Raw genomic sequence first — 17,141 nt, 5'->3', positions numbered from 1 at the left:
TCTATATCTCCATGTTAGCTATGACTATGCCCTTCTCTGTGCTTTCCTGGTTATTCTATTCTAGCGGAATAGAGCATCTGTATTATTTTGTTGTAATGGGTTCAGTTGTAGGCAGATGTGTTCAGACATGTACACTCACTGAGAACTTTATTAGGAACACTAAAGTAATACTGGGTAGGGCCTCCCTTTGCTCTCAAAACAGCCTCAACTCTTTGTGGCATTGATTCCACAAAATGTGGGAAACATTCCTTTGAGATTCTGGTCCATGATGACATGATTGCATCACGCAATTCCTGCAGATTTTTCAGGTGCACTTTCAAGCTGTGAATCTCCCGTTCTACCACATCCTAAAGGTGTTTTATTGGATTCAGATCCTGTGACTGGGAAGGCCACTGAAGAACACTGAACTAATTGTCATGTTCATGAAACCAGTTTGAGACGACTTTTGCTTTGTGACATTGTGGTGATTGATTGGTATTAATGGGCCCAAAGTGTGCCAAGAAAACATTACCCACACCATTACACCACCTCCACCATGAGAAGGTGTACAGGTGTTCCTAATAAAGTTCTCAGTGAGTGTACGTTTTGTGTTTGAAGGTATTGGGAGGTGAAAGGGCAGTCTGTCTGCAAGGATGCCATCTGGATTAACACACATACATACTCAAACACACAGTGATCTGTGTGTGTGTGTGTGTGTGTGTGTGTGTGCGCGTGTGTGTATCCTTGTGGGTACACCTGATAATGGGAGTGGGTTAAAGCTGACTCCAGCCAGTGTCAAGGTTTAGTGACCTTACCCCAGTTCAAAGGCCTACTGACTCTCTACATTCCAACCAGCTTTTTTTGTCTCGCTCTCCCTGCACCCCACTCCTTTTCTCATTCTGCTGATCCTCCATTTCTTTGCCCCAAAAGCACCTTCCTCTACTTTTTTGCTTGAGAAATACATATGAAATGGTTACTACCTCACTTCTTTCCTCTGTCATTATTTGTTTTATGTTTGGTAGCCTTGAGATGGCAGTGGGCATGCTCCATGTGCTGGGATGTCTCCTGAGTAGAGAGAGAGAGAGAGCTGTCAATCAAAGCCACTTAAGTGCCTCAAGTCCTGGAGGGATTCCAGCGACAATCGTCCCCAATCAATGGCTCCCTTTTCATTGATAAAAGAAGAGGGAGAAGAAGAAGTCGGGAGAAGAAAAAAGGAACAGAAAGAGAGAGGGAAAGAGGGAGCACGCCAGAAGGGAGGCTTGTCAGTATTTATTTGCACAGAAGCGCTGTTACGGCCTCACTGACTGAGATTTAAGGACAAGCCCCATTTTATTTGTCTTTCATCTTGTTGTTTTTCTCTCTCTCACTCTCTCCTTTTGCTCTCTTTCCCCGCTCACATTCTTGTTTGATTTTTCTACTACCTTTCTCACATCTCCCTCTCTCGGTTGCTCTCTCTTCCTTGCTCACTCTCTTCTCCTTCATCCTCACTCTCTCTCTCTCTCTCTCTGTTTCTCTTTTCTCCTTAATCTCTCATCCCCTCTTTTCCTTGCTCTCTCTCTCCCTCCCTCCCTCTCTCCCGGGTGTGGAGCGGAGACAGTGATTGATCCAGGGGGAGGGCTGTCTCTGGGCCTCCCTCTCGTGCGTTTATGAACATGAGGCCGCCGCTCCTCATAGATTTTTAAATTAGTGGCAGCTTTGCCCCAAAGATGCGTTATTGACTGATGAAATAGAAGCTGAGCTCTAAACACTCACTCTTTCCCCAGAGTTTTCCCCAGTCTGGTAATTGAAAAAGTGTGAAGAGTGTGTGTACGTGTGTGTGCAACTGTATTTCTGTGTGCGGCTGTTTGTGGATTTGAAGACCCATCTCTGCTGGAGAAAAATGTACGGCACTTGTTAGACTCAAGACTCAATTAAAGTATAAAGCACACCTTTGCCTTTTTATATGCTTTGTAATGCTGTACAAACAAACAACAAACTGTGTGTTTGACTGCCTACTGTAGGCTTCCACTGTACAGTAGGTGTTATCCTCTGCATGAATAGAGCACCATTGCACATCCCATTGTGTGTAGATTGCTCTCTGTATGCACAGCCTGTCCTATGTGTTGTCACACTCCTCATGCTATTTGTCATTGCTCCTATCTTGGTGCTGACCTCTTGTGGTAAGGGACCACAGTTGCAATTTCCAAGCCTGCTGTGCTTTCTCTGCAGGTAAAGTGGTGATGTTTTACAATGAGAGAGTGCTGTTTTGGTTTAGGATACCAGGGACTGATCGCAAGAAGGATAAGGATGGTTCGGCCTTCCCTTAGCAGTTTGGTTCATTTGAAGACTAATTTAATCAAGCCCCTTTGTGTCTTTATGACTATTGACAGATATAGTCACATGATCTACAGGTATTTGACTTGCTGTTCCTTGAAAATAAAACAGTCATCAATTTACCCCTCTCTCTTTCCCCCTCTGCCTCAGGGTCGGATATGGCCATCTTCTGCTTGCTGTGCGGGAAGCGTTTCCAGACACAGCCGGCACTGCAGCAGCACATGGAGGTCCACGCCGGCGTGCGCAGCTACATCTGCAGCGAGTGCAACCGCACCTTCCCCAGCCACACTGCACTCAAACGCCACCTGCGCTCGCACACAGGTAAGTCCCATTCTCTCTGAAATGTGCTACTTATATCAACATTTACTTTCAATAACCAGTCAATCCAAACCCCCTCCCTGACCACCACCTACATTCTAAACCAGGTATAAATCACACGACTCTCTGCTTGAGTTATTATCCTCTCCACCAATCCTATCATGCCACCAGCAGTCATACACATTTCTTACTGCATAATAGAGTCTCCAGTTGATTGACATAGTGACAGTATTATTTTGACAAGTGGCTATGGCCAGTTCAGAAGCCCAGCAGAACATGCAGAAGAGCCAGTCTAGAGCCTTGGGCAATGAGGCATGTGAACAATGAACATGTTGCTTATCGTCCAACTTCCTCAAAGGAATCATGTTGTTATTCTAACTAAAACCACAATCAGTGTAGTAGACTACATTTGCTTTGCTGAATAAACAGTGTGATCTCTGGTCATTTGTAGAATGAATAATGCTATGATCAAACAAAGCTGCTATTTACCTCCAGGCTGGCTCTTTTGGTTGGGGAAAGGCCATGCTAATACTGTCTTGTGAAAGGAGGTGGCTGTAGAAATAGCCCTTGCGGATGAGGTGATTCAGAGAGAGAAGCCCCTGTTACCGTGACAGAATATGAGAACATCGAAATGAATCCTATTTCGCTTGCAAGGGATGGACGCACCCCCTCCCCCACCCCCCAACCCATCTGTCTGCGACCTTAAATAACAGTCTCACTGTCAGAGCTGATTTAGCTCACAGGCTCACGGATAAATATTTGAAACGAAGGCGGCGAGATGAGCGCAGCCGGCGTATTTACAAGCAGAGGCGCACCATTTCCAGCGCGAGTGACAAGGCGAGGCGATCCTGTACTGTACACGCGCGTCTGCTTTCGTGCCAAACATTGGACAGGACACGCAGACGGGTCCCCGCGTGCCCGCCCCACTGAAATGTCATTCCGTCTCTGTGCGCAGCAGACTCAGGCAGCGAGGCAGCGTTGCGCTGCTTTGAACCTGATCCTCCGTAGGCGTGTATTAAATTACAATGAGCCAGTCGCAAGCACCCGTTTAATATGATGTGGGGGCTTTTGTCGAGGGATTAAAAAATCGACAACTCACCGGAATCATGGCGCCAAGAATAAGATCTCTGATGTAAAAACACACAGGTGTTAAAGAGACATCTGTCTACTGCCTTATTCCAACAAGTCCATCTCATGTCTCTTCTGCCTTTTACCTTACATCTGCAATCACAGCAGAGCCACAGTATTAACATGCTTGATACAGAGCTTGTTTCTGTAAACCTGCAGGGTGGCTATAGCCTATTTGAATGCAGCTTCTCTGATGTTGACTACTGTTTGACATTGGATCAGTATTGAGGACAGAGAGAAGCAAAAGATTGAATGATGCTTATTACGGTCCATCAATCTCATTCATTTATTCCCCGGAGAAGGGTGAATCCACAGTTCTCCCTCTCTTTCTCTTCCTCTCCCCCTCTCTTTCTTTTACTCTTGCTCTTTCACTCTCACTCTTTCACATCTCCCTCATTTTGTCTCTCTCTCCCTAGCTGTTCCTCCCTTCTCACATTCTCTCCATCTATCCCTCTCTCCTACCCTTTCTCTCTCCATCTCTCTCTGTCTCTCAAAAGAGAGGCTGCACACACACACAGACATACACACGTAGGCACACACACAGACACACTGCTGTACAATGGGGGCTCATAATGATGGCAGTCATGGCAGCCTACTCCATCCCCCTCCGCCCCTCCCTCTCTCCCTCCCCCCAGTGCTTGCAGACGCGCGCCACGGCCCGGGCCCTCGTTAATATTCCGTTGTTGTGCGGCGGCGCTTGTGTTTTTTAACTCGGAGCCCATTTGCCGTCTGCGGCGGGGTGTTTTGTGTTCGCAGCTGTGTTTGATAGCGCTAGGGTAGTGAGAGAGAGAGAGCCCTGCCAGTGACAGAGGCCCGTGATTTACCGCCGCTTATCGCATAATGAACCCACCCTCTGTGCCCACAGGCACACGTGCCCACAGAGGGGAGGGTGGAAATGTAGGGGAGTCAAGGCAGCAGGTACACTGTCCACCTTGCCAGTCCCCCCCCCCCCCCCCCCCAAACACACACACACACCCCTGGGGGCCACAGAGACGCAGGTGGCAGTGCCTGGGGTACCCAAGGGTCCACTCCCATGCCATGGTTCTGCCTCGGTGTGCTGGGTCCTCATCTGTGCCCTCTCTGTCATTAGACCCCACCAGAACACAGACTCTGTCTGACAGAGAGAGGGAAGGAGGGGGTGGAGGATGAAGAGAGACAGAGATAAAGATAGAAAGAGAGGGTGGAAAAGGAAAGGAAAGGAGAGGAGAAAAAGTGAGATTGTTATGGAGGAAAGGAGAGGGAATAAGAGGGAAGAGAGAGTGGGGGGAGATAGAGATAGTGACAGCCTTCTGATTTACGATTCTGTATCTCCAATGCCTCAGAGCATAATGTATTCCTGACAAAATTAAGTCCCGTCTGGCCCTTTGGATTGCACAGCAAAATGTGATTATAGAATTGTCTTACATTTGTTTAAGTCAAACATTGACTTTCTTCATGAGTAAGCAGGGAACCCCCCCACCCCACCCAACAAAATAGAAATCTGACATGTTGCTAACTTGATGGCATGTGCTACACCATATATGCTAACTAGGAAGAATAAAAACAATATAATAATAATAACCTTCCATTATCTTGCAGTGAGTATTAGCATCCTGGTCTCCAGATCTGTCTGATTGGGGCTCAGACTGGGTCCTAATTAAAGGCAGGTGAATCTCAGCTCGATTACTATTCCTGTAGCGTCGCGTTGTCCCTGGCGCACACAGTGATGGATTGTGATCTCTGCAGCGGCTGAAACACTAGAAAGAGCACAATGTCTTACAGCGGGAGCCACTGATAACTTCATGCAGACAAATAAAGACTGTCACTTTTATTGATTTTTACCCTCCCCCTTCCCTCCTCATCCCTCTCTTCTCTCTCCCTCTCTCTTTTATCCCTGCCCTCCCCATCAACGCATCCCCTCAACCGAAAGCTTCAAGCATCACAAGGCATCGCAGCCTCCAAACGGCAAACATCCAAATGTGAATAGCATTTAAGGCAGCGTCTCTCTCGCCACAAAAAAAAAATACGTGCCTGAGGAAATTGACATTGTCTCTTAACGGGGGCGATGGGTGCCCGAGCATGACAGTACATAACGAGAAATGCAATTTATTCCCAGGCACGGTGCCGCTCGGACAGCCAGATAATGAAACACGTAGGTCATTGGCGATGACTTAAACCTTCAGCGGCGGAGTGAAATGCATTAAATATCGAGAACATTACACGCCTGGCAGCGTGGCGCATCTGTACTGGGGAGCGAATGATGTATGGGCCGGCTGCTAGTCAGACACAGGAAAGCAATTAGTCGCCGGGCGCTGTAGAGAGCCCCTCGCATATCATAATATCCCTGATTATTGACATCTGAATATCCATTACATGAGTGCCCCCAGGGCTGCAAGGGTACAGTGCTCTAACTTGACCTACAAAAGAGAACGGCAACTGGAAAGTGGAATGTAACAATGATGCATGTTGTCTTTAGTATTTGTAGTAGCTCCTAACACCTTTGTGTAATTATGATCTCAGTCTTGTGGGGCTCTATATGTATATATGTTCTCATTACACTGAAAAGAACATCTAAAAAAGCTACCTTGCGTTTTCTACCTTTTCATTTTTCTGAATGCCATCATTGCATCAAACAACCCTAATAGGTTGGATTCTTTACAAGACTTACTGTGTGCAATTTTACGACAATGACCAGAGCACAGCCTAAGTGTGTTCTTGTGCAATGCAATTAAATTAACAAAAGTCTTCAGTGGAAATATTTTTTGCAATTTGTGATTTGAACGTATCTGCAGGTAAAGTGAACCCTGTCCTTACTTATGTTCAGCAGGTGACCATCCATATGAGTGTGAGTTCTGCGGGAGCTGCTTCCGTGATGAGAGTACTCTGAAGGGCCACAAGCGCATCCACACTGGCGAGAAGCCCTATGAATGTAACGGCTGTGGGAAGAAGTTCAGCCTCAAGCACCAGCTGGAGACCCACTACCGTGTGCACACAGGTATGCCATATACAATGATCACTCAGGAAATATGTCTACTCCTTTACACTGGAGAGATATCAACTCCTTTACACTGGAGAGATGTCAACTCCATACAAGTGTTAGCACTTTGACAGCAAATAGAGTCAAAGGGATAGTTTGCTAGAGAGAGTCTACTACAGACAGATTATCTCAGATTATCTATCACTATATTGGTCAACTCCATTACACACAGGGAATTCACTCAGTAGCTCTGTTACTGAATACAGTGCTAGAAAGCTAGGAGGAGTTGTACTGTAATGCAATGTTATGCAGTGGTGTTACACTGGACATTTATGGGGGCAGTATTACAAGCAGCATTGAATTGTGGCACACATAGATTACTTATTTTACAAGGGGTACTGTGTACTGGCTGTTGTTATAAATGATTCTGAGGCCAGGTAGCTGAGGCGAATACTTACTGAGGAGACACATTGATCCCATGCCTTTATAGCTCCATAAAGGTGTCAACGAGGTGTCAGTCAACTTCATGCACTTGTCACTCTTAGCTTCATGTCCTCAGTCATGAGGATTAGGGACATGTGGTATTCTCACGGAGTAGGGGTGCCATGAGCAGGTACACACGACACCTCCGACCAGGATTCTGTTGAGCAACGACTTTACTCCCCCCCCCCCCCCCCCCCCCCCACTACCATTCAATAAGCCAGCTGTTAAGCCGCGCTATCAAGGCAGCCTGTCAAATAATTGGCTTTTTCTCTCGTCCCCCCTTCCCCCTTTTGTGGGTGCCAGGGGGGCCTTTGCAGTGAGCCGAAGCGCACTAGGAGATAACAAGAGCAAGTGACAAGCTCACAGTCAAAGGCCACAGCGCAAAAAAGGGAACCGCTTGATGAATCATCGACATTGGCACCCTCCCCCCTACATCCAGAGTCCCGCCTGTCAATAACAGATCAATACCAGGCCTCATTTGCAATTCATTATTGCCTGGTTATCTGAGGCGACCCTGTTTACAGTGTGGTTATTGTATACACTGCCGGCACGTGGGCCTTGCGGGTGCCACACCCCATAATGACGAGTCTGGTGTGCCTATATTTGCATAGGCTGGTAAACACAGCCGTGACCCCAATCCCTCAGTTAAAAAAAATACCTATAAAGCTTTAGGTGTGGACCCGTTTCGAAGAGACATCCATTGACATCCAATCTGTAACGTAGCATGAGCATTGGCATCATTCACCGCCCTGATCACATCCGACAGCTCATTTCAAATGCCATTGGTAAAGGTCGGCATTTACATGTCTAATTTGCTGCTGTCGGATTGAGCGTGGGGGGATTATTTATGCATTATATCACTCTAATCATGGCCACATTTAGGAGAGGTGATGGTCCTGAAAATGAACAATGCAAATCCTTTGAAGAGAGAATCAAATGTTTAAATTGTGGTTTGATCAAAATTGCATACTACCTTTCAAAATGGCATAGTTCTTATTGTGCAAATTATGTCAGCCAGAACAGTCTGGTGTCAGCCGTTAGCTGTGACAAATGCGCAACAGTGTAACTGCATGGATGGGGTTTTGGTTTATAAAGGACATACTGTAAGGGACAGTCAAGATATCAATTATAATTCCCTTGCTGCACCACACTAAATGAAATACCACTTAATTATCATATGCACATTTCAATTTGGCTATGGTAATTTTACAGACATCATATTAATTGCTAATTGAGGCCACAAGATACATCTCACCTTGTGCTACTATTGCACTAAAAGAGAGAATGAAGCACTCAAAAAGGTTATGTTGCAATGGTAGGGTGGTTCAGGGATTGTACTGTAGTGTGCTACAGATGGTCACAAGAAGCTACTGTAACCGTGATAACATTATCTTTGCAGTTTACCTTACGCTGCTGTTAGTGGTGGATGTGCTTCAGGGTAATCTTCAAAGGTTTTGTTCTATACCCTGTATACTGCATTACTTACTATGCTGTAATGTACATCCTCGTAGCTAATCAAGTAGCTATGGACCATGTTGCAATACCAGACATTGCAAACATTCTTTAACAGTTTTATCTGTATTAGTGTGAACCTCATTGCAGTTCAATTATTCAGCGCGGAAACACTGCATTTGTGTCATGTATGAGATTCCTTCTTCACCCTGACACTGATGTTGTCTGTCGCCCCGCAGGTGAGAAGCCGTTTGAGTGCAAGCTGTGCCACCAGCGATCCAGGGACTACTCGGCCATGATCAAGCACCTGCGCACCCACAACGGCGCCTCACCCTACCAATGCACCATCTGCCTGGAGTACTGCCCCAGCCTCTCATCCATGCAGAAGCACATGAAGGGCCACAAGCCCGAAGACGTCCCCCCGGACTGGCGGATAGAGAAGACCTACCTGTACCTCTGCTACGTCTAGACCACGAGAGGGTGGGGTGGGGGGGGTGGGGGGTGATGAAAGTGGAAGCAGAGGAGGAGGAGGAGAGAGGGAGAGAAAGAAAGAGAGAGGTGGACGAGGCCTGGGCAAAGAAGTCGAGAGAGGAATCCACTCGACTAAGGCACAGGCGGTTTTCAAATGCAAAGAGGAGTGAATGTGGAAGAGGGCGAAGGGGCATACTGCGAAAAGGGCTGGGCTAGGCAGAGGAAGACTGAGGACTTAAAGAGAACTGTGACCCTTCAAATTCATCACATCGTTCCTATATACTAGGCCACACCCTTACTATGATTACAAAAAGTATGGTAATGATTCTCAAAGGCTATCTGAACCCGGACATTATTTAGACCCCCTTGCCCCAAACTCATATGATGTGACACCCTCAACTTATCTGATATGAGATGGCGTCCTACTTTGGTAGGCCACCATCCCCTCATCAGGCACTATAGATAGTAGATCCCCTCCACTGATTTGATTTGACTTGGTATGATTGAGGACCATGTCCTGGATAAACCCACTAACCCCCCTCTTGTTTACAAGTATGCTCCAAAATGGTGTCTCCAGGCCTGGTCCCACAGAGCACTTAGAGCCCCTACAGTGGTATTCAAATAGCCCCTGAGAATCAACAGAGCTCTAATGCCTGTACATGTCGCCCATCACCCAGGCTCCATGTCAAAACGGCATCATGTATTGTATGCAGTAGTCGATCCAGTTTAATTTGTTGGGGACATGACACCCATGTGGCTACTCAGAGGGTTATCTTTGCAGTTTAGGGAGATGAATGGAGGGTGATATTCCTTATCGGAAATCTCTTTCTCTTCCCGATTAGCTTCCTTTGTTCCATATTTCTGTTAGACAAGGGCTGAAAACAGCCGTGCCACCCTTCGGTGTCTGGGGAAAGAGTCGAACCATGACTATGTCACTTTTCTTCTCGTTATGTTTCGCTCCGCATCAAAGTTTATCCTAGCTTCATTGCACAGGTAAGACATATTACGACGACAGTCTCTGTTTGATGTTTCTATCTGATATATTTTGGGGGGGAGTAGCTAAGTGCAAAACTGCTGCTCTCTACTATACAGCATTAATTGGAACTGATGTTCCATTTCTTTCAGCTATAGATACTGGACTGGTATTAATATAAGTTTAACCAGATAATTATCAATCATTACACTAAGATTAAGTACATGGACTGACTCATAACATTAACTTTTTTCTCACATTAATAATCTCATAATCTCTCTATATGCCATTGAAATGGAGACCAAAATGACAAAGGCTGCTGAGACATTGAGGAGTAGCACTGGTAAAACTTCTGAGGGGTGATGGTCATAATGCCTTCATAATGCTAAATACTGTAAGGAGACATGACACCTGTTATAAATAGTCATGGACTGTTATGTTGTGTGAAACTATGAATGTGATGCCAGTTCGAAAGTTGGGTTTCATGCGTCATCGTAACAGCACTATATCAGTTTTATCACAAATGTAAAATATGTTGTCATAATGTGTCGTGACTTGTTATGACAAGTATCATAGCCATTCATATGACAGTATTTGTGTGGGCATTACGAGCACCACTATAAGTTTAGTGTTACCGGGGTAATCACATATCTGAATGACTAGCGGAGGGGGGAGCTTCACTGATTGGAAGAAATTTGGCCTGCCCAGCCCAGGGGGCGACCAGTAAGATGACAGAATAAATCGACTCTTTATATATGGTTTTGTTCCTTCACTTTGTCTCTTGTTTCCTATTATATCTTGATTTATCTCAGCACATTGTACTTGAATTACCTCGTTTTTGTGACCTCATGTGCTTATTTGTCCTTTATTTCCCTTATTTGTTTTTGTTTCATTTTTTACATTTTCTTTTTTGTTTTGTGAGCTTGTGTGTCCGAAAGCTGCGTTGCGCAAGGGAGATGTGATAAAGCAATGTGTACGCGGAAAATTAAGTGCCACGGTGAACAGAGATTTTTATTGTTGTGTATTTTTGTGCATTATTGTTACCAAACTTGGTATTTTTTTTTCTATTAACCATGCTTGTTGAAGAGCTGGTGGGTTCGGTCATTGTTATAAAAGCTACCTCTAAGTTGTTTTGTTTCTATTTTTGCAGAAGCACATTATTTGTGTGTGTGTTTGTGTTTTGCATTATTGTATCATTGCAACTTCATCTCATGCTTTCAAGTGTTGATTTATTATTGTCTGTTTATGTTTGTAAGCAACATTTATATAAAGGGTAAGAGATGGTAGTGATTGATAGGAAGAAATTCAAATTAAAACAAGTGTTTATTCTTCTCTTATAGTCCCCCCTGACCGTAACTTTAAGAGCAGAAAAAAATATTTGAAGCCTTAAGTATGGGATAAGAGGGATGTAGGGATTAGAAGAAGTAATAGTACTTTTAAGAGAATTTAAAAACAAGCATTAAACTTGAAAATATGTGAATAGAATTGTAGTTTTGTAATGTGAAAAAAGAAGGTTCACCAATGCTGAACTGCCAAGAACAGGTCATATATGCAGCGATGCAGTGTGCGTTGGACAATTGGGACTGCAAGTGGTAATCAAAGAAAAAAGGAAGTAAAAAAAAAAGAAAAAAAAAAAAAGATATCCTCTTGGTTGACAAGTTCTCTCAAAAATGAGTGTATTCCTGAACAAGAGCCAACAGAGGCAGTTTGATATATAGAAATTGTGATATTTTTGTATTCAGTGTCAGTCCTTTTCCATTTGTCGAGGGTTTCAGCAGGGCAAATATTTGTATTTCTTTTTATTTTTTACCTATTTTTTTTCTTTGGTTTTGAATCGTTTGCCTTGCTCCTCATTGGTAATGTTGGACATACGTGTGTGTGCGTGTGCGTGTGCGTGTGAGAACATGTTGTAGTAAGTGTTGCTTTCTGGATGTCAATGCATTGTAGATGAAGGACTAAATCTATCTGCCACAAACCTGCGTGTGAAAAGAGAAAAAAAATCGAAATAGATTGCAGGGATGCTGCCGTCAACCAATTAGTACTAGTCATTCAAGATTTTTCAATCAACTTTATTGCCAACATTTTGTTTTGTACTTGAAGTGACAAAAAAAAAGGGATGGCATTGGCCATGGTCAGAGTGGCCTGGTGTCTTTCCATTGTATTCTCGAACACTGTGAGCCGAGGGCTTTCCCTCATCCAATATTCATCCACTATAATAACTAGTCACCAATTCAGTGTGGCAGAGGTGAGCCAGAGAGTCTGTCCCATCCAACTTAAATAACAAGAGGTATTCAGTCACATACTTGTATCGTTGTTCTGAGTGTTTTCTACTTTTGTGTGAGTGTGTGCATAAATGAGTGTGTATCTGTACTGTGTGTGTGTGTGTGCATACGTATGTGTGTATTAGTGAAAAATGCACTAATCGGATCAGATACAAAATGAAACAATGCTCTATGCCACTTTTCTCTCGATATGTTGAAAAAAAATATACATTGGCATTGATATAGTTCTTCCCTCAATGTTACTCTGATGTTTCTGTAATATCTTTGTGCCTAAAATGGAAGTTGTTCAACAAAAATGTCCATCTATATCTGCTTAGTTTCTGTATTTTCAGAAGAAAATAAATGGTGTCTCCAGAACTCTAGGGATGTCATGACAATTTCAAATGACCTGATTTCAGATTCTGAATCAAGGAGATCTTATCTTGACAACAATGAATTGGTAATGGGAAACCCTCAGTTTTCTTTCTCTCTCATCTGTGATTGACACCCAAAAGCAATGTAACTAGATAACACAAACAAAAGCAAGGATAAGTGTATCAAAATACATGTAGACTATTGAGCTTGACAGAACAAGACAATTACGATAAAACATTCCTGGGCATGGAAATTGTATGCATTTTTATTTTTCGTTGATAGTCATTTTGCTGTTAGCAACAGGTTTGCTGAAAAAAGCTAACCTTGTCCCTCCAGCCTCCATTTGGTAGGTTGTGAAAACAGAGTTTTGCCCTATTGTTTTTCATTATTATTATTATGATTTTTTCTTTTTTTTTTTAAGTGCTTTTGTGTCTAGATGCATTCATATTGGAGAAAAAAAGCTGTTCGAAATCATGGCATCCCTGGAGAAGGCACTCTGTGTTTCAGTGTCGTGTTCTAGAACGAGTAGCCATTTCATGCAATGTTGCAATGCATGTGCCATTGAGGTCTAGACTAAACTGTTTGAGTAACAAAGCACCAAGACATTGTCTTTTTTTATATTAGCACTGAGGACCAATTGCCCTGTCGGACCAAGCATAACAAAGCTTTTTATGTAACAAAGCTTTTCTCTCTCTCTCTTTCTCTCTGGCTTGTCTGTGATTTCTTTCTTCTTCCTTGTTGTGACAGCACAAGTGCCAGTCGAGTTGCTCTGTATTAAGAAAATAGTGTTTTTATTATGATTTAAATTGTTATAGTTTTCGTCTACCTCAGCACCTAATCTTAGCCTAATCTTAGAAGGTGCCCAATTATTATTATTTTATTTTATTTTTTGTTGTTATTTGTATAAAACAATTTAATTTGCATTAGAGCTTTGCAAAGGTCCTTTGTCTTTTCCAGCGATGTGCTATTTCTGTGGCACTGCTTCTCGGTGAGTTGTGCCACCTATCTGAGCACCTGTCTGTTGATTTAGAGGTTATTTTTTCTTTCCGTGTAGGATCAGACACATCTCTTTGTAACATTTCAGTGTTCTCTGATGGAGTGTGAAAAAAAATAAAAGAAAATAAAAGAGATTAAATGCTGCAGGTTTTTTTCTCCATGTTGTCACTAAGTAAATTTTGTGCCTTCGATAGTGAAAGATAATATTTTTTACATCCTACTAACAGTAGATTGTTTTGTAGTGAACATTTTTTTGTATTTTTATTTATGAGTCTCATAAGAAAAATAATGATGTTCAGTTGTATACCTTCAATCTGCAGTTAGAAAAAAAAATAAAAAATGGACTTGAGTTTGTCTGCCTGTTTTCTAACGTGTTTCCCTTCTCTTTCTGGGTTACGCATTCCTGTTTAAAAATGGCATTTTTTTTATTGTACTTTTTATATATACATTTTATAGTATTAGTATTATAGAAAACATTACTGCAGAAACAAGTAGTGTGTGTGGGGGGGGGAGGGGGCTTTGCAGTGTGAACGTCATCCCCTTCCACTCTTTTCCATTATAGAGAGTTCCGATTTGGGCCTTCAAAAAACAGCTCTGTAAACAAGGGTAACAACCATGAAGTCTCTGGGAGAACTGATGCCACGGCTGACAAATGAAGATGCATAGACCGTCCCTCGTGAGATTCTCCCGAGCTTCCTTTCACATCTGAAGGCAACAGCTTTTCTCATTCAACAGTTTTCTCCCTATCCCACTTTCCTGGCACAAAAAAAAAATCCCTCTTGATCCTCAACCCTTCTTCACCCCTTTTTAGTCAATTTTCTTTTTAAAAGCACTGAAGGAATTGGAATTATGGTGATTTGAATCAGTCAGTTGGGCTACGGAATACTACATTACATGAGACTGGTGAAGGGGGAAAGACATATTGTACGTGTGTATATATGCCTTTAGTCACTTAGGTATTCTAATGCCAGAAAAGCCTTGCCAAGCAGAATGTATTAAATCAAGTCCAATAAATTGAGTAATACGCCGTTGCAACTTCTTTTACTACTGTCCCTATATTCCCTGTGGCTGCTTTTAAAGTGGCTCTCCTGTATGGTTGGATATTGTGTGAGTGGGTTGTTAAGTATAGTGCCAAATAGATGATCCTCCACAGGCGGCTGATGTGGAGCCATGTTCTAGTCCAGCGATAATTTGTTGTAGTTGTCACTGTAGCACCCCCTGCTGTACAGCTGTGGGAGAAAAGCTCTCAAATAAGAAAATGACATGGCAGGTGTTGTGGATAGAATACATCTCTTCCTAGACACTAGAGCTGTGGGTAAGTAAGTGTCCAGAATGATGAATGCACTGATATACAGTATATTCTGTGACAGATGGTTGATAATGCAGTTCTTTGCCAGTACTAACACACTTGATTCTGTCAAGGTTTTCATGAGTAGGTCATTTGTTGAATCAGGTGTGGTTGTGTCGGCCCCTGTGGGTGTCCAGAACCAGGACTGAAGAATACCGAATTGAAGTCTGTAGAAACAGTTTAATTCTACATGTATACACATGTAGACGTGTGTACACATATTTTACACACAGATGTAACAGATGATATTAAATTGCTTGTCATTATGCCAATGCTTGCCTCACTGACTATCTATGTCTCATATTCCTCTCTCATTATAGAGGTCATAAATGATATCATTAGATATGCAAGGCTTGCACCATTATTGCTCCCGCCCCAATTGTCGTTAGGGGGGAAACGGTGCGAGGCATAAATGGTTCCGCTTTCCCATGCTTGTAGGAGACAAACAGGGCACACCAGACTGATCTAGCTTTATCCAGCAGGCTGTAGTAGTCCTTGAGACTCAGGTACACAGCTCTCTCGCTCTCTCTCTCTCTGCTTTGAAAGGTTAGGACAGGCCATGTGGACAGACATCACACCTCCAGGCAAGAGCAGACTGTTGATCAGCTTGTCTAGACTATACCGTACCCAGACACTTCTGTCATCAGGAGAAGAGTTAGCTGTCCTTTTTCCAAATCTCAACCATCATATTCACTACAAAATATCTCAACAAGAAATGTTACCATTAACGATTTCTGTAAAGTATTGAGCAATCTGCATGATTAGTGATGGACATTGTCCAGCTGTAGTACCTCCTCCTAGAGAAACAAGCCCTTTCCAAATCTAAGATCCAGGCAGCACATCCGTCTGTTCAGTTCAAACGAGAGCAGAGGTTCTCTTCATCTCCCCATTATTGCGCCCTCTTCCTTCCCACAAGACTTTGAGGAATATGGGCAGCATATGCAAGGCCTGACCTAACCCTCAGAGGGGTGTATGTAATGAAGGCACCTCTCTGTTTGCTATTCACTCCCATGCACCGGCTCCTGCATATCAAACTCAATTTGAACAGTACAGCTGGGTTGAGCAACTTGTTCATTTTAAAGAACTTCAGTGATTTTGGGAAAGGGGTTAATCCTAACTCTAGTTTTATTGCCTTCATCACAACAAATAAATGAGTTTGATCTTGTTTGTGTTTTAGCAATGGAGAAGAGTAGGATTGTGGGTCTTGGTTGGCCACATGTAACCTGTGGGCCATGTGAGAGACCAAGGAGCCTTTCCCAGTGAATAGTGGGTCGGGGGAGTGAATGGCCATTGTACTGGAGCCAGGGGGTCCCATCTTTAGTTGGTCTTTGACCCAGATATGATCTAATGGATAGAGAAGGGTGCAGACAGTGGGCCTGTTGAATGGGGGGGGGGGGGGGGCAGGTCTTGTCCAAATCCCCTCCGATTGTTTTCCCAGCTAAGTCCAGGACTGTAGGCGTTAGCTGGCTTCTCTCCCCCCCCCCCCCCCCCCCCCCCCACACACACACACACACACACACACACAGCCATTGATCCAGTCTCTGAGAGCTCAGAGTAGAAACAACATGGCCACCACCACTGCTAATTTACTGTAATACAGCAACAGACCTGAGTATCACGAATCAAACTGTGTTCTTTTTTTTTGTTGATCTATGGTGTTTTCCGTGATTTCTCTCTTACTGATTGAACACATTTTATGTGCAGTTGGACATGTTTTGTGTTTTGTAGTTTTTTAAGTCAAGTCAAAGTTTATTGTTGCAGGTTGTATACTGTACAATGAAATGTTGATTTTACAAGCTTTCTCTTAACAGTGCAGTGATAACACAGAAGTAGAAATAAAATAACAACAATACACAATAAGGCGCAATACAAGTTCTTATACGACAGCTTTGTTGAATACTTGATTGTGATTAGTCGTGAGGGTGTTGGGTTTTTTTCCGATATATGCACACGTAGTGCAGTCAGGGGGTGAACATTAATTAATTAATTAATTAATCGGCTGCACTTCTGGCTGTTTTACACCTCCACAGCGTTGATTATTTTCCTATAACTGCACACCTCGTTGATTATCCTTAAATCAATAACAAT

The 17,141-nt window shown here is 43.4% G+C and overlaps 1 protein-coding gene across 1 annotated transcript in view; it reads left to right on the top strand.

Annotated features, from left to right (window-relative positions):
* zbtb16a (zinc finger and BTB domain containing 16a) overlaps window positions 1-9,098 on the top strand; it is a gene marked incomplete at its 3' end in the record, with an annotated part of 86,984 nt that extends 77,886 nt beyond the window's left edge. The window contains exons 4-6 of the mRNA XM_083665487.1: window positions 2,443-2,613; window positions 6,542-6,712; window positions 8,869-9,098. Coding sequence (XP_083521613.1) covers window positions 2,443-2,613; window positions 6,542-6,712; window positions 8,869-9,098 — 572 coding nt within the window. The remainder of the gene's footprint in view (window positions 1-2,442; window positions 2,614-6,541; window positions 6,713-8,868) is intronic.
* Between the last annotated feature and the right edge of the window lie 8,043 nt (window positions 9,099-17,141).

The sequence above is a fragment of the Argentina silus genome, assembly GCF_951799395.1.
Source record: "Argentina silus genome assembly, chromosome: 2".
Classification (NCBI taxonomy): Eukaryota; Metazoa; Chordata; class Actinopteri; order Argentiniformes; family Argentinidae; genus Argentina; species Argentina silus.
Note: the sequence above shows the minus strand (reverse complement) of the source record. Positions and strands in the feature narration are given on the sequence as shown.